This window comes from Penicillium crustosum (assembly GCF_028827405.1).
Source record: "Penicillium crustosum strain IBT 35664 chromosome Unknown utg000002l_segment0_segment0, whole genome shotgun sequence".
NCBI lineage: Eukaryota > Fungi > Ascomycota > Eurotiomycetes > Eurotiales > Aspergillaceae > Penicillium > Penicillium crustosum.
Genome location: NW_026623123.1, coordinates 1,465,585 through 1,488,374, shown reverse-complemented (window position 1 = coordinate 1,488,374; position 22,790 = coordinate 1,465,585). Strand labels below are relative to the sequence as shown.

Genomic DNA, 22,790 nt, shown 5'->3' with positions numbered 1-22,790 from the left:
CATTTATACAAGCTACTATATATATGTAGACACACATTCTTTATGGCAAAACAATACTATTATGCAATAGGCCTAGAACATGGCGATAAAAAAAAACAAAACGAGATTGCATTGTCCCGAAGCTGAAAACACCTAAAGATAAAAAGATGACCGGATCATAAGAATCGTCTAACCTTGCCCTAAAGAAACATTTACTCGACAGTGACCGACTTGGCCAGGTTGCGAGGGAAATCAACATTCAGTCCCTCGCCAACGGCAAGCCAGTAAGAGATAAGCTGCAATGGGATCACATTGAGCAGACCCTGGAGACAATCCACGGTCTTGGGCACGTTGATCTTCTCGGTCAGGGCGGAGGAGAACTCGGGGTCATCCTGGTTGCAGATAACAATGGGGCGACCACCACGAGCAATGACTTGCTGGTAGGCGTTCAGGGACTTGGTGAACAGGTTGTCACGGGTAAGAATCATAATAATGGGGAGGTTCTCGTCAACAAGAGCCAAAACACCGTGCTTCAATTCGCCGGACATGACGGCTTCGCAGTGGAGGTATGAGATTTCTTTGATCTTCAGGGCACCCTCAAGGGCAGTGGGGAATTGAGCACCACGGCCCAACAGCAGCAAGCTCTTCTGGTCCTTGAAGAACTTGGCGCACAGGTCCTTGATCGGATCATTGAGCTTCAAGATCTGCTTGAACTGCTCGGAGATCTGTCCAAGACCCTCCATGATCTCCTCACGTCTCTCCTGCTTAGAGGCACGATCCTCACTCAGCGACAAAGCGAACATGACCATGGCCACAAACTGAGAGGTGTATGCCTTGGTGGAGGCGACACCGATCTCGGGACCAGCGTTAATGTGAACACCGCAGTGGGTGAGGAGAGAGATGGAAGATCCGACAACGTTGACACAACCAACGGTCAGGGCACCACGTTCCAGACAGTAGCGAAGAGCCATCAGGGAATCAGCGGTCTCTCCAGACTGAGAGACAAACACACAGGTGTCATCACGGAACACTGGGGCCTGTCGGTCAAGGAAGTCGGAGGCGAGCTCGACTGCGATAGGAATCTCAGTGAGCTCTTCGAAGATACCACGCACAGCCATGCATGAGTGGTAACTGGTACCACAGGCAATGAAGATGATTCGGCGGCAGCGACGGATAGTTGAGATGTACTGACGGAGACCACCGAGGGTGACCTTCTTGTTGGCCACATCCAGACGACCTCTCATAGTGTTGACGACAGACTCGGGCTGCTCGAAGATCTCCTTCTGCATGAAGTGATCGAACTTGCCCTTCATGATCTCCTGCAACTCAAGTTCGATGGTCTGGATGGCACGGACGTTGGAGGTGCCATCATCCTTGGTCAGACGGTGGATGTTAAGCTGTCCCTCGTGGATGTGGGCAATATCGTCATCCTCCAGGTAGAGCACCTTCTTGGTGTGCTCCACAATGGCAGATGGGTCGGAAGACAGGAAGAACTCGACGGGCTGGGGGATGCCATCGTCAGACAGGAAGGCCCGCGACTGAGAGCGGTGCAACAGAGACTTGTCGGGAGGGGCAAGGAGGCTTGTGGCAGACTTCTTGGCAGCCGCATTCTGGGAGGCCTGCTCCGCGGAAAGGACACCTTCTTCCGAGTATTCAACATCGACGAAATCCACCTTCATCTTCTTGGAGGTCTTCACACCGATGACGAGGGGGAACCCTTGCGGGCCGCAATGACCTCGTGGGGGTAGTGGACGGACTTGAGCAGCAAACCAAAGGCACCCTCAAGCTCTTTGATGACTGCCTTGGCCAGGACTGTGAATTCGATATCGGGGTGTTGGTCGTATAGGTACTTGGCGAGCTTGGCGATGCACTCGGTATCGGTCTCAGTCTCGAAGCGGAAACCCTTGCTCTCCAGCAGAGCCTTCAATTCCTTATAGTTGGTGATGATACCATTGTGGACCACGGCGAACTCCCAGTCGGCATCGGAGCTATTCGACAACAATCCAATTAGCTTCTCAACTTCTCAATTATCCGGGGGAATGAATTTTTCTGTCGACTTTGGGGGACTTACCGGTGGGGGTGGCAGTTCTGGCGGGAGGGGGTACCGTGAGTAGCCCAACGGGTGTGAGAGATACCAGCATGAGACTCGAAAGTCTTGGTCATGTCATATGAGCTCTGCTCGATGAGTTCCTTCAACTTGGCCACCTTGCCAACCTCTTTGAATGCACAGACTTCATTCTTCTTGTTGCCGTCTACGGCCATACCAGCCGAGTCGTAGCCACGGTACTCCAATCGGGAGAGGCCTGGGAAATGACGGTGAGCGCAAGGTTAAAACCATCCAATTTTTTGTGGTTGCTTACCATTAAGCAGTGTGTCAATGATGAACCTGCGGTCCTTCTCCACGAGGTAGTTGATGTAACCGAAGATTCCACTAAGCCAAATGTTAGTATTTGACGATTGAGGAAATGAATGTCGACAAGAGCTTACCACATGATGGGCAATAAAGAAAAATTGAATGCAAAAACAAGGGTATTGAGAGAATAAAGATTGTAGAGGATTGTAAAGATTAAACGAAAGCAGCGAGAGAGGAGAAAAGATAGAAAGGGGACAAGGAAGGCACAGGTGTTTCGTATTTATAGAGGGGGGGCAAGAACAGAGAAGGTAGGGGGAGGGGCGGATTATTATTAGCTCTTGCACTTTGTGCAAGCTTTGGTCCAATGAGGGGAGTGCTCGGACCAATTTTGGTTCCCAGGGGAATCGTATGTCTCACTTGGCACACGTATTATTCTATATTATCCTATATTAGATTCTATATTAGATTCTATCATTCTTGTTTTTTTCTTACTTCCTACTTGAGTTAAGACATAAATAAATAAAAATTTGAACAATGCTGTTGTAAGTAAATAGTATCTACATAGTTGTCAATAATAGTACGGAGTAAACAAATAGTAACATTTTTATTTTCTTCCCTTTCTTGGCAACTTCAGTACGGAGCACCTGGTTGCCCAGGTACTGAAGTTGCCCAGTGATTTCTATATTGGTCTGATCTTCGTCAGTTTTCTCTTTTGGACCAATATATCCACGCTAAATCGGAGCTACCAGGCGAGTCAAAAAAAAGTGGCTGAGCTTTTTAGAGAGATGTCCAAAAAAAAAACATACGGGGAAAATTTCTATAATTATATCTCTTAGTGGCCCGGCACATTCCTTAGTGGGAGGATCCCCTGGCAAAAAAAGGAACCTTGGAAAAGGTTCGACAGACGTTCCACGCCTTTGCAGTTACTATTTTAGCCATTTAACTATTTTATGATACCCCTGGACTCGGTATCACCGACTGCATACCTATACTATTGGTCCTCAATGAATTGTCTCCGGAAATATATTTTCTCTTTGGATGTCATACCCAAAGTACGGAGGCTGAGAGGGACTACCCACTACGCTACTTTATTATACGCCTCATCATAGGTTACCTATGATGTGGATAATCTGAGATATATGGTTAATCTCTCTCTATATCAGCCTCATACCACCCTTCGATAGGAGGAGGGGAAAGAGGCAGGGCAAGGGCTGAGTTATAACCAGTAAGCTCGAATACACTGTCTGAATTGCACATACTCCGTAGATATATTTCGAGCTGAGATGGCTTTCCCTTTCCCCTTTGGTACTCACCCCTTGCCGCTTTTTTTTTTTTTTCTTTCGGTAAGGCAAAACTGAGCACCCGTGGACACCCCTGAGTGTTACCTAAGCACCGGACCCGCCCCCGGCTCCATAATTACGTAGGCCTGATCCAACCCATGGATCAATGGAAGAATGGATTTGCGCATGACTTGAGCAGAGAAAATGCTGTACTCTACAACACTATCCATATAAGTCTGTCACTAACACTCTGGCCGTTGTCCCCTTAAAGAAACCCCTTAAAGGACTGGCATCATTAATGTGGCCATCCTGGTTGTTTCACGTCTGCGTATCCGTATAGCTCGTAGTCTTGCAGTCGGCTTGAGGACACTATGGCTTCATCAGAAGATCTCTTCGGACTTCTATCACCTAGTCATATATGATCCGACGCTGAAGGAAATGTTTATCGTCATCTTTATCCTCCTCAAATTTCACTTCCTTTTCCCCTCCCCCTATAAGGCAGAAACTACCAAGTAAATTTGGCACTATATCCATTATCTTCCTCCGCGCCACATTGTTTCCCCCTATACTTCCCCGTCAGTCTGGCGATTCCAGCATTATTCTATCAATGGAGGTATTTCTGGCACGCATGCAAGCGGCTGTGGAAAAGCTGAAAGCCGAGAGAGCGGACCTCCCACCTTCCGAAGAGTGCTTTTGCTATATCAGAACTATCTTGAAAAGCGCCGGAATGGCACTAGCTAAGTTTATCCCCTTTTCACGAACCCCTTTCCACGCGTGTTAGAACCTCCAGTCCATTTTGTCGATCTGTCCAGGGGGGGCTTTCTCGGGCGCAAGCATATGGTGATGTCGATGCTATTGAGCCTTCTGAGCGATTTGTCAAGGGATTCGTCTTCCATTTCAGCGATGGATCTATGGAACTAGTCGGCACAACCGCTGCCCACTATGATATCCTGACGTCTCTAACCCACAATGTTGAATTTGCAGTCAAACAAAAGGAAACAATCGCTGATATGGTTCTATATTGTGCCTATGAGTCAGAATTTAACAATGATGGGGCGAAGCTCTGTGGATTGAAAGGAAGTCCCCTCCACCATTATTCGCTGTACCGAAGCTCTTGTGCTGATATATCCGATCATCAGCTCATTACAAGCCTAGACAGAAAGCTACCACTTGAATGCACGGAAACGGGTGACCGTGTACGTGAGGAGCCATGGTTCCAAGGCTATAGTGCATCAACAGAATATCGACCAGTATGTGGGATACAGATTGCATTGGAGGCTGTGGCAGTGGTGCGTGTTGGGTTGGCCTTTCAGAAAGTTAATGCTTTGTTTCTGCACTTGACGTGTCCCAACCCTGCAAAAATGAATATGACAAGGTCAGATTGATCTTTACTGCACGACGATGTGAAAAACTCCGACCAAGTCAAAACTTGGTAGAATTGCGCATATGGGGAAAACGCAGATATGGGGTTGGGGTGGCCACTCGCTTGTGAAATACGTTACCTCGCTGCCTTTATGTTCAGGTCGTGGAGTGAACAAGTCTGTGCGCTCACCAAGCGCTGTCGGAGTACTCGGTGAGCACTTGAGTCGTGCCCACTGAGCATACCCTGAGTGTTCCCCGAGCACGCCTGAGCGCTCGCGGAGCACCTCCAGGGGCATAACACCAGCATTACTAAGCATACCCCTGAGCCCTGGAGTACCGAGTAACCCCCCTTGTGCTGTGAAATTAGAATCTGGTACAGAGTACATACTGCTACATATGTAGGCATAACATAAGATATCGCCAAGCCTTATCTGTAACTTATAGTTCTAAAATGGCCATGAACTTTTTCATGTGATCAATATATAGCCACTCACAGTCATTATTTAGGCTCCCAAGTGATCTCGTAGGCTGCCCCACCGCCTCCCACTAGATCCCCGGCATTCCCCACAGCCACCACAAGTCGGAAGCTTGGACTGAGTGCTTGTTATCTGTCAAGAGTCCTTGAACAGAGCTGCGATGACAAGTGTCGAGAAATCACAGTTGTTTGCTCGTCGGAGGAGGTGGGCACCTAAGCTAAAGTCTGGGTGTATGACCTGCAAGTAAGCTCTCCTTTTCAAATACCAGAAGCACTCGCTGACTACTTTACAGAATTCGCAGAGTCAAATGCGATGAAGAAAAGCCCCAGTGTAGGCGATGCATTTCTACAGGTCGAAAATGTGATGGATATCCCTATCCACCTTTTGCAGTAAAAGTTTCCCACGACAATGATTCGTGTCGAAAGCAACTTGTTAACGTGAGTAGTTCACATAAAACGACCCTGGATGCTATAATCACACTGAATAGTCCGATCTCGCCAGTCCTGGAAGTCTATCCCCTTTGTTTGGGGGATACCCTTTGGACGAAGTAACAGTCCCATATACGCATATCTCAGAGCAAACTGATGAAGTTCGACTACGGTCTGAACAAACTTCCCCCCTAATATACCCCCTGGCTGAATCGTGGAATACCCACTTCATGCCCTTCGTCATAAATAAGTTTAAGCTCGCATTTGAAATGTCCAAAACCATATTCAGTGTTATTCCCGATGTCCTTTCCAAAGCAGAGGAGAAGTCTGCTTTGTATCAGGCCTGCAATGCCGTCGCACGCGCTTATATGGCCACCATTACCCGGACTTCGAAGGCAACTTCGGATCGAGCCAAAGCATATGGATCTGCGCTCATGGCCACTCGTTCAGCCATCCAGGATCCTCAGCGATGCAAAAGCGACAATACATTACTAGCTGTATGGCTGCTAGGACTATATGAGGCAAGATTTGATGTATTCATTGGCGAGTCCCAACTCTGCTGACATTTTAATTAAGCTCCTCTTGGGAATACGAAAGGGCACCGAGCCGGTCGCGACTCCTGGATGGCAATTCCACAACCAAGTATTGTCAAAATTGATTCGCCTGCGTGGGTCGGAGCAGTTTACTACCCGGAGCGGACGGAATCTTTTTGTCATTATATTTACTAACGTGGTAAGTTAGCCGTCCACATATTGTCTTCATGGCTAACAGCAGCATTTCAGGAAACCCAAGCATTCATGTCTGGCCAAGGATGTGAAGAGGCATTGACATGGTTCCTTGAGTACCGTAAATATTGCGAACTATCAGAATATCCAATACTCAGGGCATGTATTTTCTCGCACCACTGTGCCCGCATCTGCAGCCACGTTCGCGCCCTAGTTGATACAGGTGACCTCGACAAGGTGCTATCCAGCTCACCGTCCATCCTCCAAGAGATGGATGAAGTGGAGCAAATGATCTATCCCTTATCCCACGACGAGGCAATTGCAAGCTGTGTGATAGATCACCCAATGACGCCATACGCTCGGCCGAAGCACACATACCCGTGTTATGTCGGTGTCCATGTCATCCAAAGCAACTTCCGCATGCGCCTCTCATACGCAGTCTTGGAATTCTTGGGGTATGCATGTAAGGCCCCGGGTTGCACGCCTCAACAGCGGATGGTATTTAAGCGGTACCAGCATCGCTGTTTCGAGGAGCTTGAAGCTCTTGTGGACAAAGCCTCACGTATCCTTGATATTTTCCCCGATGCTGGGTCTGGTGGACTCCTCGATCGGAGAAGAGGCGTAGTAGATGAACTGGATGGCAACGATTCCGGCACTGAAGGGTCACCAGACACAGTACAGGATTTAATCGAAGAACCACGCGAGCGGTCCACCCCAGCTGTGAAGCTTTGTTTTGATCTTCGACAATCAATAGATGGAAAATCCACTCTACTATTCAATCATAATGATTGTGGAATATCCGTTCTCCGGTTTTGGTTTGGGGATGAAACAGAAACACATCAGAGACAGTCATGACATAGCCCCTAATAGAAGATACGAATGTTAATATCTGAGATATCACCAGGCTGCCATCATCTGAACAAGAATGAACCGAACCCAACTATTCAAATGTAAACTTAAGCAAGATACCAAGACCGATGAAATTGCCATTATCGTCCCACTTGTGCATCTGTATAATGATATCTCTCGGTTAGTGGATGATAGGATGGGATGGGATGGGATGGGAGGATAAGGAGGGATGAAGATAAACGTACACATCATTTTTGAGCCCGTGAAATTCTAAGGCACCTATGGCAACAAAAAGGACAAACGATTTGTAAACGACCGCCTATGAAAGCTCAGCCTCACCTGCCACAAGGTCATTTTGGCTATCTCAATCACCATGGGAAGCCTGGAAAGATCTGTGCGGTGTACGGGCAGTTGTTTATATTTCATGATACCAGCTATATAGCCAGCATTGCATTACTCAAGCTCGGTTCATTAACGGTGACATGTGGGCTTTTAGGGTTTCTACCTCTTTTTTTGGCCCATTATACATTGCTTTGAGTGAATCAACTAGATTATATAAAGGTGGCATGTGCAAGGGAATTGTTGAGATACTGGGAGATGGAGCAAGCAATCTAACTGTATTGAAGCTTCTAACTGCACTGTGTAGGGAAAAGAAGAAAAAGAGAAAGGAGAGGAAGCTATTTGTAGCTGTCAGTCCTGTCAAACAGGATCAGGTGATCCCAACAGGAGTTATGGCATCTGTTATAGCTTGTGAGATCTATAAAGCAAACACTTTCTACTAAAATAATGCACAAAGTCTGCACTGCCCGTCTATCCCATCTATGCCTGGTCTAATAGCTTTTCAAATGCCTGAGTTATGCCTGTGACCACTTCTTCCATCATCTCCATCGTCATTTCATCACGAAGCACTAATCTCATGACTTCGATATCTTCACCATGATATCCCCAGCCACGAAGAGTGTAGTCTGATCCCGTGTGAGTAGGTCATACCAATAGAACAATGAGAGATACTTACTTGGGATAGAGAATCTGAAATTATGCATTGCATCACTCACATCGGATAGTTGAACCTTCGGATAGAGTCGTTGGACATGATCAGTAAGTCTAAAAACCACAACTGGAAGCACAGGAGCAGTGGTCTGACCACCCTCCCGACAGTGGTCACGACAGATACCTGGTATCTGTCGCCGATGAGCATCACTCAAGCAGGAGAAATACCCCGTCCTCTCCAACCGGACACTCAAATGGCAAGCCCGGTCGAGCAAGATATGAGTTCTCTCACGATATCCAGCTAGCCCCAAATGAAGAAAATTATAATATTGACCAGCGATAGGCGCACCAGATCTCGAGAAACTCAACGAGAAATTGCTCTGGGTTCCCCGGAGATAGGAAGACTCGAGTAGGAGACATTGGGGGATATGTGACTTTTCACGCCAGATTATCCACCCCACTGCTAGTGGTGCCCTGCCGAACTTGTGTCCTGAAACATTGATAGATTGGACGCGAGGGAGACGAAAGTCCCTACCAGGAAAAGACCGCATTAGCCTCTGAAGTCAGATGGAGGGTACATTTGTGTTTACCAGATAAAATTTGTGTTGCTGGAAGTAAAAGGTGCAATAAAGCCACCACTTGCAGCGTCAACGTGAATGGGGATATTGTTCCCTGTTTGATGCTCGTACTCGTCTAGTACTCTTGAAACTTGTTGAATAGGATCATAATGTCCAGTGTAGGTAGACCCCAGAGTCAAGAAAACACCAACTATAGTTAAGAAGTCAGCATAAACAAGGAGAATGAGACCTTGAGATGGGGGTTCATGCTTGTATTCTCATCTAAGCGATCTTCCAACCCCTCGAGATCAAATGAATATCCACTTTTCTCATTAACAGGTACGATCCTAGCCTCGACGTCGAAGTAATTTGCGACTTTGTTGACACAAATATGTGCATTCGCGCCGATGATAACATTAGGACGGGAGTTCAAGTGACAAGGGTGTCGAAGCTGCCACTGCCGTTTCATGGTGAGACCACCGAGAAGAACAGCTTCGGATGACCCTGTCATTGCGGCACCGAAGAAGCCACTTGGGGCATTCCAAAGATTGGCGAGCATAGAGACACACTTTTCTCGAAAGCTGTGTTGAGATAATGGCATTAGTTATATTTTCGTGGCTGGGTAACAAGTTTATAAGAGGAATCAACTAACTCTGCTAGAGATGGGTACTCCTCAATGCATGGTTGGTTTCGTAGACTACCTGCAACCATGATATTGATGGCAGTCTCATCGAACTTGGTTGTCGTGAATCTGCATATATTAGCCAGTCTTATTGATTTGGAAGCAGACTGTTGATGATCTTACCGTCCAAGATCATGGGAGGGAAATATATCTGCTGCCATGTGCTTTTGTAGAAATTCTCCCACAGCTTCAGCCGAGAGACCCTTGTCAGGTATAGAGGTAGTTACATGTTGAGGAGTAGAGGACTCGTTGGAAGACATCTTGAGTAGATGAATGGCAGTTTGGATTGTAATTTTGCGTTGGATTGATGGCAAGGATGATATCCAGACATGCGTACTGCTTCCATAACTTATATCAAAGCAATTCCACGTACAGATTCAAGGGAACCGGTGATTCTCCCACTATAGACCAATGATACAAAAGAAGTCGCCATTGAAGAAAAATTCCCTCCTGCCCACTCCACTAAGTTGCTCTCGAGCAATGACAGACCGTCATAGTTCTTAGTTAAGTTTAAATTTTTTAACTTTGAATGTTGTATTACACACCTCGCAGTGAATACATAGGTACGCAAGATGTGAATGTATGGCGAAATGATATCAGATATAGAGCCCGACCAATATTCCCCAATCCTGATCAAGTGTGCAATAATGATTGGAGAGTTACTCTAATATCTGCATAGAGATCGAGCAATATATGGCAGCGGTGTGTTCAATGATTGACGTATTTATAGATAACTATCAGATTGCTCCTTACAATAACTTCCTTGCAGAGTTCACAGCATTAGCGCTGTCAATACTATGAGCATAGCGAACAGGAAAATCAAGATTTGAATGACTGACCACAGATGATTCCAAGGACTATAACCGTTCAATGTCACCATGTGAGGCTCAAATATAAAGTCAAGTTTCGAAGAGTTTTCGATTGCCAGTTTGTCAATTGGATTGTATATCGCCATAATTAACTAATTGCAAACTTGAGAGCTTCTAGCATTAATCTGAGGATCACCGGGCACATCAAGCGCTTGTTGAATATACTTTCTGCAAAATTCTTCAAGGAGTATGGCGACATGTTGAAAAATAGCAGATCACTCAAAATTCCTGTCAACGTCGAAAGACTCCGAGTGCGATTGGACAAAAATGATGTCCGAACAGGATCGCCATAGCAATGATCAACCTTTGAATCACTCGGGGTTTGCTATGATGTGCAATTGCTATCGTGTGCAAGGGCTCGTGAGTCTCGTGAGTATGCTTCACCGATAAAAAATGACTTTGGTACGAAAGAAAAGCCGAAAAAGAACGATGATAGGAATTCCTGGATCATCGGGTGGAGATCTGTGTTACGAAATGATGCAGATTGGGATGTTCTAAGTTGCCGGGTTTATTTTCCTCTGTAGGAGTGACGATCCAAGTCGTCTAGAAAGGACCACATGCATGATAGCCCTTGATTGAACGGAATGGGGAGCTTGCATGCATATGTCTGTATCAAGTAAAATTTCCTTCTATGGCTCATCTGGGAGTCATGCGATAAAAATTGGAGATTTTGAAAATCAAGATCAATTCGATAACAGCTACAAAATTATATAAAGCAGAGTATCATCAGACTGGGAATCCACCAGAAATTGATTTAATCTTGAAATTCAGCAACCTGCTTTCCTATTACTGATAACCCTTCACGATGACTATCACGGAACACCGCTGTATGGCAGTTGATGAGAATCATCGTGTTTTTTCAGCTTGCCGTGCAGCCGCACTTGACGAGATGACGTCTCAATCAGACAGAAAGGACGCGGCAATACTGGCTGCTTGGTCGGTTCTATTACGGGACTACTACGCACCGGATTCGCCTACTTTCATTTACCTTCAGCCTCAACACAAAGAGGCTTTTTCGAAGCCCAAGGTCTCTGTTGAAGATCTTCACAGCCAATGCTTGTCAATTTCCACAGATGGTGATATTACAAGCGAAGAACTGAAAGATGCGGTATCGCATGCGATTGATACCACTGATTGGGGAGGCCTCACTAGCACAAAACAGAGGACGGCTGTTTTGGTGTTGTCAAAGGAGCAAATGAAGTCTCCACTCAAGACACTTGACCTACTTGAGGTATGAAGTCTGCGGTGTTTTCTACATCTGAATTAGCTTACAGTAGAACTGACAGTCGTTCCAGGTTGAATTGCTCCTCGTTGTTGCGATCTCAGAAGATCGCATCATGGCAAATGTATACAGCAACGGCCTCAAAAGACCAGAGCTCAAACCGTGCGCCATATTGAAAAGCCTCCAGAGTATACATAAAGCTCTATCGTGCATGCCTGTTGTCAAAGTCGACGAAATAAACTGTGTAACCTCATTCGATATCGAAAGACTGCGCAAAATCAACACCATCAACCGCAAACAAAACGTTAGTGCAGAATGTCTGCATTCACTCATCGCAAAACAATGCTCCCTACGCCCGGAAAGCATTGCGATGGAATCAACCACACAGAGAGTCACATACGAGGACCTTGGAAAACAATCCGCTGCCATTTGTCAGGTCATGATGAACCAAGGCGTCAATCCCGGAGACACTGTTGGTCTTTGCATGGACAGATCCATTCCGACAATTATCATCATGATCGGAATATTGAGAGCAGGCGCTGCATATGCTCCGATGGACCCGTCGTCTCCATTGGAAAGGATCCTACAAACTGTCCAGAGAGCTGATATCCGGTATCTGGTGACCCAGGAAAATCTTCTAGACAAATTCAAAGACATTAAAGCAACTTTAATTACACCGAAGCATTTTGAGCACGCCAAGAGCCCAAAAGACTGGCAGAAAGATATAAATATCGATTTTTCGAGACCAGCATACTTCATGTTCACATCTGGCAGCACAGGAGTCCCCAAGGGGGTCATTCACGGCCATGGAGCAGTCTCTCTCAGTCTTCTCGAATGCATCGAAGAACTTCAGATTGGTACTTCCACCCGATTCATGCAGTCTGCCAGTCTTGCTTTTGATGCCAGTATACTGGAAGTGTTTGCTCCGCTAGCGGCTGGTGGATGTCTCTGCATGGTCTCCCAGGAAGAGCGTAATGGTGACCTCGAATCAACCATGCACAATCTGCGTGTGTCACATGCCTGGCTTACTCCATCAATGGTATCACAAATCCGGCCAGAAAATCTCCCAACCCTCCGAAGTCTTGGACTTGGAGGGGAGGCTCCAACAGCGGAGATTGTGTCGACATGGGGCAAACACGTTCAATTGAACAACATGTACGGACTAACCGAGGCTGGAGTTTGGGACACTGTGAAAATGGGAATGAAAGCTGGTGATAATCCTAAGAATATTGGACGGGGAATCGGCAATGTTGCATGCTGGATCACGGACCCTTCCAATCCGCACAAGTTGATGCCTTTCGGCGCGGAAGGAGAACTACTCATACAGAGTCCGTACCTCGCACTTGGGTACCTCAAAGACCCCGATCGCCAAGCTCAAGCCCTTCTTGATCCGTCATCTCTGGAATGGGCTACCTTCATGCCTCCAATGAAAGGGTCTCGTGTATATCGCACGGGAGACCTGGGAAAGTTTGATGAAACTGGCGATGTGATTCTTTTGGGTCGTCAAACGGGCTATATCAAGATCCGAGGTTTGCGTGTTGACCTCGGAGAGGTTGAAAACGCGATTAATTCATGCCTTAAGACTGGGCGTTCAGCGGTGGTTCTATCCGAGCATGAAGCTATCGATTCCGAGATTGTTGCATTCATTGAAACAAGCGATCAGCAAATTGAATTAGCTGAAAAGATATCGGACCAGCTGCGTGAATCTCTACCTGAATACATGATCCCGAGTGCTTTTGTGCAAATCAATGCATTGCCGCACACCTTGTCTAAGAAGATTGACCGACAAAAGCTTCGACGTCAATTCTCAGAGATGAGCCAAAAAGACATACGAAAGTGTCGCAGAGGTGGCTCTTTGAGTGACGAGTTTCCTCAACTCCCAAAGACGAAGGGCATGGCGATAGAGATCAGCAATATGATTGCAGACATGGTAGAGACCAAAGATGAAGAGTTTGCAGCCTACATACGGGGACGAGACTTTTCGCTTGTCAAAACTGGCCTCACATCCATGCAATTGGTGACACTGGTGAATATGATCCGGAGACGATATCAGAAGAAACTCAAAATCGAGACCCTGCATAAATATGTGACTGTTTCAAACATTGCAGACGGTCTTGCGGGGAAAATTAAATTGGAAAGAAAAGACGGTGATTCCAGGAATCTGATTGCCGATCTCGTGAAACTGAAGCCGAAGCTCAATTTCATTCAGGCTCGCTCAGCGACCGTCTTCCTGACATCTATCACCGGATTCCTCGGCAGCCAAATTTTGCGCTCTCTTTTGGAGAATCCCGAAATCGGGCGTGTGGTTGGACTTGTTCGCGCCAAAGATGAGCGAGAGGCGCGGAAAAAGGTCCAAGAGCATGGCGAGCTTGGTCGATGGTGGCAGCCAGACTATCAAGATCGCATTGAAGTCTGGACAGGCGATTTAGGCAGATCAAAGCTTGGTTTGGAAGAGTCCAAATGGCACCGACTGTTTACAGGGAAGAGTACCGAACGCGTCGACTGCATTATTCACAATGGTGCTCGAGTTAACTGGATGGATAGCTATGAAGAGCTCGAGAAAGTCAACATCAATAGCACCATCGAAATCCTCTCGGGGCTTTCGAAAATGGATTCCCCCTGCAAATTGATCTATGTCTCCGGTGGATACATGCCAACAGAGACAGAGAGTCATAATCAAATTGCCAGAAAGCTCTCCGAGGCATCGGGATATGACCAAACAAAGTTCATGTCTCAGTTGCTGTTAGCCGAGTACAACAGACATCTAAATCGCGAGAATATCAAAAGCCAAAAAGCACAGACTGTGATTCCAGGATTCATTGTTGGGTCGCAGAAAGAAGGAATTGCACACTCGGAAGATTTCCTTTGGCGACTTGCCTTCACAATTATACGCCTGAAAGCCGTCAGTGAGGACCTTCACTACTTCACCGTTGCAGGTGTGGACCAAGTGTCCAATCTCATCACGGATGTATTCCTGCAGCCGGAAATGTATCCATCAGAAGCAATCCGTTGTACCGATGGAGTGAGAGTCTCCACATTTTGCGATGCACTGAGCAGGGTTATGGGGTTGCCAATTGAAAGGATGGAGCATGACAAATGGATGGCACTGTTGCAAGCTGAAGTCGAAGGGGCAGACTTTGATCATCCGTTCATGCCAATGTTGAGATGGTTTGAGGAGAATACATGGCAGTTTATGGGGGACCAAGACGATATCCCGAAGAACTGTCACTTCGACATGAAAGAAACCGTTCTGGCTTTGGAGAGTAGCGTGAAATATTTGATGGATGTCGGGTATCTTTCACCCAACGGGGACACGCCAAAGCGATTGGCAAGAACCCCTATCTTTAACCGGTCTAGTTCTTAACAGATTCATCTGATTGATAGATAAGATAATATATTTTGATATTCTTGGTTCTGAAGCGTAAGTAAGACTCAAAGGAACGAGTCAAATGACCGGGTGAACAAATCGGAGCAAATACCTAATACCTACTTGCTGACGAGCGAGGGCATGTTTTATTCCGAGTATCTATACGTGGAAGTATCGCCGTTCCAATCAGTCCGATCGAGTAGATGTTATTCAGAAAATAGTTCCTATATAACGAGGACGTGGGAATCCTTCAAGGGTTCTTGCTCATTTGGGCCTATTTGCAGTATCGGCCATCGCCATTCCATTTCTCAAACAAAAAGGATTCCACCAAACAGCAAAATCAGAGGCCACTCCAGTATAGTAGGCCGAGAAGCCGTGCCAGTGGAAGGACGACTAGACCCGGAGGTTGTGGGCGAGGCTGTCTGCGTGCTGGTCGACACACCACTTGTCCCTGAAATTGTGGAGGAGCCTGTGGATGTGGCCGTGGTAGTAACAGACGAAACTGTCGAGTTTTGCCATCTTTCCACCACATATTGAACCATAGTTGTGTTGTATCTCTGAAGGTAGAGTTCATGAATCCCATCGACATGGCCTGCGTCACAAAACTCATCGCCTTTATCGCACCACGATGCCATGCGGTCACTGTACTCCCTGCACACGGTGTTGTTCGTTCGCGCGAGTATCTAATTAACAGAGCGAGAAACGTCAGTTGGTCCAAGAATACTAGGGTTTAGGTTTAGCACCGGCGTGACTGCTTACTCCATTGTGAATGCTTGTGCCGCGATCATAGGTTGTGTTGGCAATGTGCGTTGGGTCGCCAAACAAGATGGCCGCAATAACTGAGTATGCGTCAGCTTGAACGTATTATCGAGAGATCTTAGGGGTAGTTACCACTGTTCTTAACTATATCTGGTGATAGCGGTGGATTATGGTTGAATTGACCACCAGCGCCGCCGCAAAGGACATCGGAGGCTACTTGAGCGCCCTAATAATCAGGTTAGCATCCTCAACAGTGATTCACGCGATGCCATTGTCACATACTTGCGAGTAGCCTAAGAGGGCCATTTTTGAACCCGGGCAGGACGAATGGTAGTCATTTGCCAGCTGCAGCATAACATTCGCCCCCTCATTCTCTGACGGGATATAGTTATTCAGCGTTGCAGGGTACTCCACTCCCATAATCTTGGAGTCTTTGATCTGCGCTGCAATAAGCTCTGCCAGATACCCAGGGCTCCCAGAGTTCGCAGGGAATAGTCCACTCTTACTCGCAGCTGCTTGTTCTTCACTGCCTCTGGCCACAATCATGTACAGACCGTCGGTGCAGTTTGTATTCTTTGTCGCAATAGCAACGGCCAAGAAGCCAAGTGTGAGTAGAAGCCCACGCATATTAGGCAGTAATAAGATGTAGAGAACGGAAGTTGCTGTCTTTGCGTTTGCCCAAAGAAGAAAGAGCAACCTTTTCAGTAATTATATATAACCTTGGAACTATGTGCATATAGTAGTATTATTAGGCGTCCCATCTGTTTTGCCTTTACTGCGAATGACCTATTAGACATATGAGTATCCGACTATGTCCATGTTTAGTCAAATCCCAGCTAAGCCTTTCTGTCTTACCTCTTTACCGGTTAAGCTTATTGGTCTGCTTGGCAATTAGAGCCTCTGGTAACAGGTACACAGCCTTTAGCTCCTAAATTGTCTCACATCAGCTGGCTCTATATATAATTCCCTATTTGTCATTCTTTTTTTCAACTTAAAAAAGGATGTAGCGACATGAAGGGGGCACGGACTCGGACACGTCGTATCGACGAGAACTGGGCCCACGGGAATTCGTTGTCAGACATCGTGTCAGATGTTAGAAAAACCTTATTATTAAATAGACAATTGCTTAGATCCAGTAGACTTGGTTTAAAGCAATTTCCGGGGTAAACCTCCATCATTAGTTCAAGTAACTCTGGTTTATTACGATGAAAAACAGGGATTCACTCATGTTGAAGATCTTGTCCATGATCAGCAAATTGAATTTCACATCATCTTGGGAATAATCTTTTATACGTTATTATAACACTGTAAATCATGTTGGCATAGCAAAAATATATACACAATCAGCATATGCGACACCACTATTTCTTCACCCCATCTCATGGGGCTTGGATGGAGCTGATAACTCTGCCAGTGTACCCTTGGCTGAAAGCTCCCCAACTTGAGTACTCGAAAGCTCTGAAACTTGAGTACCCTGCACTGGCAGATATGTGGGATGCCCCGAAGCCTCCGATGTCCCTTCTGTTGGACTCCAGTGCACAAAATCAGCCTTGCTCTTACGCCTGCGACTGATGAACCAAAATCCCGCTACCGTAGCCAAAGCCAAGCCAGCCACGGCGCCAATCACCGGGCCTGCAATCCAGGCCTTCGAGGACGAGTGATGTTCTGAGGTCGTTGCGGCGGTTGTCGTTGGTTTGGATGTTGATGTCCCGGTATGACCGGGGGACGCATTCGTGGCAGCGGTTTCGACGGGAAGGTTCTCCAAGCCCGATGGTACCGCCAAGGTATTATATTTTAAGTTGGCCGAAGATATGGAGGCGCTCGTGGTAAATACCGAGGAGGTGTTTGTCGTGCCACTGGAGACCCATGTGCTGGTCGAGAAGTAGCAAGAGGCACCGAGCGTCGACCCGGTCATGTTGCAGTCCAAAGTCCCGGTAACGATGAAGATGGTTTTGTTCCAAAAGCTGGTGACATCGTAATGAAAGTTCTGGAAGGACGGACCGGCAGTGAGAGTCTGAGGCAAGAGATAACCGGAAGAGGTACATTGCTTGGTCGCGCTAGATCGGCAGTCAATCTGATATGTGGTGGCTGTGGCATCAGCGCTCATGACGCTTCCTTCCACGTTGTTAAAGTCCATATCGTGCAGGGCCGGGAAGAGAATGTCGACGTTTGTCGATTGTGGCGTTGTGGCCGCTGCCACAAGTATCATTAAGGCCATAGCGAGGGCCATACTGATGATACTGATGCCGTGAAGAGTCATCGTGTCATGCCAAGCAAGAGCAATGGAGGATATTTGACGTCCTGGTTTAGGGGATTGGCTTTTTTAATAACAGCAGAGATTATCAGTCTTAGCACAAGGGTCCGCCATTGGCAAGCTAGGCCTGTCGGTGCTTGGTTAGTGTGAGAGAATAGGACGGGAATGAGGAGTTAATTATCATTATAATTGGATCACAGCAGAAATAGTGGAATGTAAAATCTCCTACTAATCTTAAGATGTGATTTTGGCCGCCGATCCTGTGTAAACGCTTGGAGAAGTCCATGTAAATATCGGTACAAACAGGAGGATATAGTAAGCACAATCCTGAAGTACAAACGTAATCAGATTGAAAACGATCTGGACATTATTCTCCTATTTCCCTGTTAATCCTATTGATCCTTCAAATTGGAAAATCCAATTGTCACCCTTGGGCCGCCATCTCAACTTAGGGTTTGGAGTGGATCCTGCAGGCTTCCGGGGGCCAGAAAAGGGGACTGGGGACGAGGGGCCGTGCAACCTCCAGGGCTACCCGGCTGAGGCTTAGGGACGAAAGTGGGAACACGCAGTAAGCCTTGAGGAAATTTGTCAATTATACGGAGTACTCCGTCCAAGTTGTAGTATTTGGAATTCCCCGTAAAACCCTGAACGTGTCGTAGGCTTAGATTTAAAAACTTAAATTTCCACTTGGCTTTGCAACTAAGCTTTTTGGGGACATCAATGGCAGATCAGCTGTGATCAACTGTTGTCTGAGGCTGAGCTGGGGTTCATAAAGCTGACTGCTGGGCATTTTCATTGGCTCGCTCGTTCAACACCCTCGTCGTATTTTCTTTGTAGATTTCATGGCGCAGAGGAAGGAGTACGGAGTATACATGTCTGAATATTGTTCCTAACTATAGCTTCCATTATAGAATAAATATAAGTATACATGTAATTCGGATTTGAAAATGCAACAACCAAGGAACTATACGGAGTCAATCCCACATATCTCTGTTCAAAGCAATGGGTGGTTTACCTCTATGGAGAAGCCCCTTAGTAAGTTATATATATGACTGTGCACTTGGAATGGATGTTTGGAGCCCTAACCAGCTTTAGTCAAAGGCAAGCGATCGACAAGGTCAAATGGTCGACGAAGTGGCCGATCTGACAACCCAAGACGAGACGTTGTTTGACAATCCACAGTTCGAGCACTATGAAGCAACCTCCAACATTCAGCTCTTTTTTGATCTCTTCTTTGTTGCAAATTTGACCTCTTTTACAAATACTCATGAGATCAATAGTTTACAAAGTCCGTCCCAGATCTCCTCTCCGGACTCTTGGTCAATAGGCTAACTCGATTCCTCTCTCTCTCTCTCTTAGAACTAAGCTCCTACATCGGGTTCTTCTGCATCTTATGGTTCACTTGGGCTCAAGTCACTTTATATGATGTCCGGTTCGCTACAGACAGCATCATCGAACGTGTCGCCCATGCGTGTCATTTTGGAGTTATGGTCGGACTCGCGATCATTGGACCAGAGTTTTTAATGGAACATGATGGATGGGGACCTCTGCAGCAGCTGTCACTCATCCTGATGGCGAGTCGGGTGGTTCTCTTCTGTCAATATGGGTCAACTCTATTCTTTACCTGGAGGTATCGTGCCACCCGTTTGCCATTGATAGCAGTGATGGCGTCCCTATTTGTTGCCGTGTTCATTTATCTCGGTTTATCGTTTGCTTTCTACCGACGTACAGCTTACGACGCATACATTGGCTGGTATGTAGTTGCTGTGATGGAGGTCGGGGTCAACTTGACCCTTGCAGCTCAGTGGGAAGCCATGTCGTTTGAGAGGACACATCTCATAGAGAGGCTGACTTGTTTGACCTTGATCATCGTACGTTACCCATTCCCGTGTTTACACTCGGAAGCAGTGGCTGATTTGAACAGCTCGGCGAGGGCATCATCGGCCTGACTAAGACCATTATCAAGATTGAGACATTTGACCTCAGATTCACCTCCGCAGATATTGGTTCTATTATATCAGCGGTGCTGGTTATTGTAAGAACCCAGCCCGCTGGATAATGAAGCAGCTATACTAATGTCTGAGACAGTATCTTGTATATCAACTATATTTCGATAATGTCCGCATGGAGCCGTTTGGTTCCGTCAACCAGCAAATATGGTCTTTACTCCACTTTCCTTTCCATCTGGCCCTTGCTCTCATGATGGAAGGGACAAATCAGATTCTACTGTGTGCTCATGTCGTTCGAGACCTTTTTAACTTGACAGCTATTTTCGAAGGAGAGGTCTCACTACATGATAGGCTCATTACCCTGAATGAGACTGTCCATACCATCTATGAGAGATTCCCCTCCACAGAGGCTGTGATTAACGAGGCTGAAGAGTCCTTGCATGCACTTTTGGAGCCTACTGCCAATACCACGCAAGAGGAGACGCTGGCAGAATTCCAACTCGTGGTAAAGGAAATGACCAAAACGGTCATTGAAGGCTACGGATGGGAACCTCCAAAGGAAATCGCCGAGGCGGACTTTGCAGGATACGGAGACTCGATTGTGTCAATCTTCAACCTCACTTTTGGTAATTATACAACTGCCGTTGATTCTGCAATCTTCTTCTTCCATCTTTAGTACTAACCAATTTTTTTTTATAGGATACTTCTGCGTCTGTGTTGGCTTGGTCTGTTTGATAATTGGCGTTCTCACATTATTATCACACAGATATGGATATTCGCTTATGCGGTATATTAGTATCGGGGCCAATATTCTTGTCGGCCTGGCTATTACACTGCTCAGCACGATGGTTCTAACCGATGCGGCAGGGAACCTAGGGACAACGCCTTGGACACTTCCGTCCTTAACATTGATATTCCTAACTTGTATGTTAAACTTACCGAGGGCTAATGGTTTGATATGATGCTAATTTGTTTATAGTGCTGGGCTTACATCACGTTTCCATCTGATCCTAGTTGATTCCCTAGGGGATGTAAACGGGAGGGGGGCAACTGAACCGAGTGACAGCCTCAAAGTTCTGATAAGATTGAACAAAAAGCACTCTGGTCAAGAAGAGCAATTTAATGTAGTAAGAAAGTGGAAAAGCAAGAATTGGAGACTGAAAGTGCTGGGGGCTGGGTATGAGGATGAACAATTTGCATGGGAGAGTAATGAGGCGACGAGGTAGACAATCTATTGATTTCTAAACAAAAAATTATTTTACTCATTCTTTCAACCGGTCTAGCTTGGCAAATTGATCAGTGTGATTTACCTAATCATAACTACCATTTAAGATCTTAGATCCTTTGACATTGTCTTTTAACGGACTATCTCCATTGAGTCGGCAAGTCTTCGGATAATAGCTTTTGTATTGGGTCCCCGGCAGCTGACCCTGGTATTGAAGGTTCGGCCTTTTCGCTTTCGAGAGCGGAATGTGAACTCTGTGCCCTCGTCTACTGTCGGGATTTCGGACGCAACCGGAAATTGGATATCGCAGCAAACTTCTTTCAGGATGTTGAATGAGCAGCTTTTGAGTACAGGAAACTCGCTGAGCATTCTAAGTATCGATTTCCAGCCTGAGCTCTCCAGTGTTATCCGAGTTATGTCGAGGACACGAAGGCTGTCCCGATAGTTGTGTAATAGTTTGCTTAAGCTCGCTTCGTTGGTTTTTGGTTCGGTCACCCCTTTCAGCGTGAGTTCCTGCAGCTGCGAAGTCGTGTCGAGGGAAGAAAGGCGTTCAATAAGTCCGCGTGCTGCCCAACCGTCATCGAATAAGATTGTCAATTTACGCAGATCAGTTGCATGCCGCACTATTGGGTCAATCCAGTCAACAATGCCAATTTTTTCTATTGTAAAGTTCAGCAGGAGAACCTGCAAGTTGGCCCAAACAGCGATGAACTCTGGCTTCCAAAGATCAGGTATATTAAGACGTCTTGAATCGAGTTCGTTTGCTCCTCCGCGACGCTCCGGTATGAAATCAACCAGGAATTCTTTGACGGGGATATGAGCCTTGACGATACCATTGAGAATCAGTGTTATGATATCAGTGGATGTGAAGTGATCGAGACAGGTGTCTTTATCAGACCAGCCCTGCCGAATGAGGTGAAATGATGTGCAGTTCACTAGACCGCGCAGGGCCTCGGCCCATTTCTGAACATCTGCGTCCAGTAGTAAATAGCCGGAGGAATGTCGATTCCATGCTAAGCCTTCTCCAAGTTTATCTTCTGGCCTGGCGACATATTTCACAGCCAGGGAATAAACATGTGGTGCTAGCTCTGAATCGTTTGCTATGGCTGCCACCCTTTCAAGGCCTTTGAGGGACAGGTTTGTCTCTATCCTTTTGAAAAATGTACAGCGAAAAGTGTACATGGTGTTCTCGTAGATGCTCTTACAAGACAACCGAAATGAGCACAGATCTTCTGGCGGTAGGTGAGATGCAATTGCTTGCAGTAATTCGATGGGGAGATCCCCGAAGTTCAAATTCGAACTTAACATGGTTCTTTTCTTTCTCAAGGACCGCTCTTTTCTCCGGGACCATTTCTTCCCCAGGGAGGAAAACATTATCGAATGACTACGGCGAGGATTTGGTTAATTTGCGGGGCTGGGAATGGGGAGAAACTGAGAACACAGAGACCGAGGGGAGAAGAGGCA

General features: G+C 46.5%; 9 protein-coding genes across 9 annotated transcripts; 3 read left to right on the top strand and 6 right to left on the bottom strand.

The window, feature by feature from the left end:
• Positions 1–191: 191 nt before the first annotated feature.
• N7487_004078 (uncharacterized protein) lies at positions 192–1,658 on the bottom strand (the record flags this gene model as incomplete). The annotated part of the gene is made up of 1 exon (XM_056871825.1): positions 192–1,658. One exon carries the CDS (start codon positions 1,656–1,658, stop codon positions 192–194), a length of 1,467 nt encoding a protein of 488 aa, XP_056729545.1.
• A 14-nt stretch (positions 1,659–1,672) lies between these two features.
• Positions 1,673–2,535, bottom strand: N7487_004077 (uncharacterized protein; the record flags this gene model as incomplete). Its single annotated transcript, XM_056871824.1, has 4 exons — positions 2,467–2,535; positions 2,340–2,410; positions 2,051–2,282; positions 1,673–1,967 (listed from the first exon to the last, which is right to left on the bottom strand). Exons 1-4 carry the CDS (start codon positions 2,469–2,471, stop codon positions 1,673–1,675), a joined length of 603 nt encoding a protein of 200 aa, XP_056729544.1. The 5' UTR covers positions 2,472–2,535.
• A 3,075-nt stretch (positions 2,536–5,610) lies between these two features.
• Positions 5,611–7,458, top strand: N7487_004076 (Zn(II)2Cys6 transcription factor domain-containing protein; the record flags this gene model as incomplete). Its single annotated transcript, XM_056871823.1, has 5 exons — positions 5,611–5,693; positions 5,743–5,887; positions 5,938–6,411; positions 6,455–6,610; positions 6,661–7,458. 5 exons carry the CDS (start codon positions 5,611–5,613, stop codon positions 7,456–7,458), a joined length of 1,656 nt encoding a protein of 551 aa, XP_056729543.1.
• An 813-nt stretch (positions 7,459–8,271) lies between these two features.
• Positions 8,272–9,941, bottom strand: N7487_004075 (uncharacterized protein; the record flags this gene model as incomplete). The annotated part of the gene is made up of 6 exons (XM_056871822.1): positions 8,272–8,417; positions 8,468–8,973; positions 9,033–9,210; positions 9,270–9,580; positions 9,652–9,750; positions 9,805–9,941. 6 exons carry the CDS (start codon positions 9,939–9,941, stop codon positions 8,272–8,274), a joined length of 1,377 nt encoding a protein of 458 aa, XP_056729542.1.
• Positions 9,942–11,355: 1,414 nt separating this feature from the next.
• Positions 11,356–15,136, top strand: N7487_004074 (uncharacterized protein; the record flags this gene model as incomplete). The annotated part of the gene is made up of 2 exons (XM_056871821.1): positions 11,356–11,781; positions 11,846–15,136. 2 exons carry the CDS (start codon positions 11,356–11,358, stop codon positions 15,134–15,136), a joined length of 3,717 nt encoding a protein of 1,238 aa, XP_056729541.1.
• A 311-nt stretch (positions 15,137–15,447) lies between these two features.
• On the bottom strand, positions 15,448–16,525 carry N7487_004073 (uncharacterized protein; the record flags this gene model as incomplete). The annotated part of the gene is made up of 4 exons (XM_056871820.1): positions 15,448–15,822; positions 15,899–15,978; positions 16,031–16,124; positions 16,181–16,525. 4 exons carry the CDS (start codon positions 16,523–16,525, stop codon positions 15,448–15,450), a joined length of 894 nt encoding a protein of 297 aa, XP_056729540.1.
• Positions 16,526–17,267: 742 nt separating this feature from the next.
• N7487_004072 (EGFR-like transmembrane domain-containing protein) lies at positions 17,268–18,158 on the bottom strand (the record flags this gene model as incomplete). Its single annotated transcript, XM_056871819.1, has 1 exon — positions 17,268–18,158. One exon carries the CDS (start codon positions 18,156–18,158, stop codon positions 17,268–17,270), a length of 891 nt encoding a protein of 296 aa, XP_056729539.1.
• Positions 18,159–19,154: 996 nt separating this feature from the next.
• Positions 19,155–20,777, top strand: N7487_004071 (uncharacterized protein; the record flags this gene model as incomplete). The annotated part of the gene is made up of 5 exons (XM_056871818.1): positions 19,155–19,187; positions 19,248–19,440; positions 19,512–20,023; positions 20,077–20,187; positions 20,241–20,777. The coding sequence occupies 5 exons, from the start codon at positions 19,155–19,157 to the stop codon at positions 20,775–20,777; spliced, it is 1,386 nt and encodes a 461-aa protein (XP_056729538.1).
• Positions 20,778–21,458: 681 nt separating this feature from the next.
• Positions 21,459–22,508, bottom strand: N7487_004070 (uncharacterized protein; the record flags this gene model as incomplete). The annotated part of the gene is made up of 1 exon (XM_056871817.1): positions 21,459–22,508. One exon carries the CDS (start codon positions 22,506–22,508, stop codon positions 21,459–21,461), a length of 1,050 nt encoding a protein of 349 aa, XP_056729537.1.
• Positions 22,509–22,790: the final 282 nt, after the last annotated feature.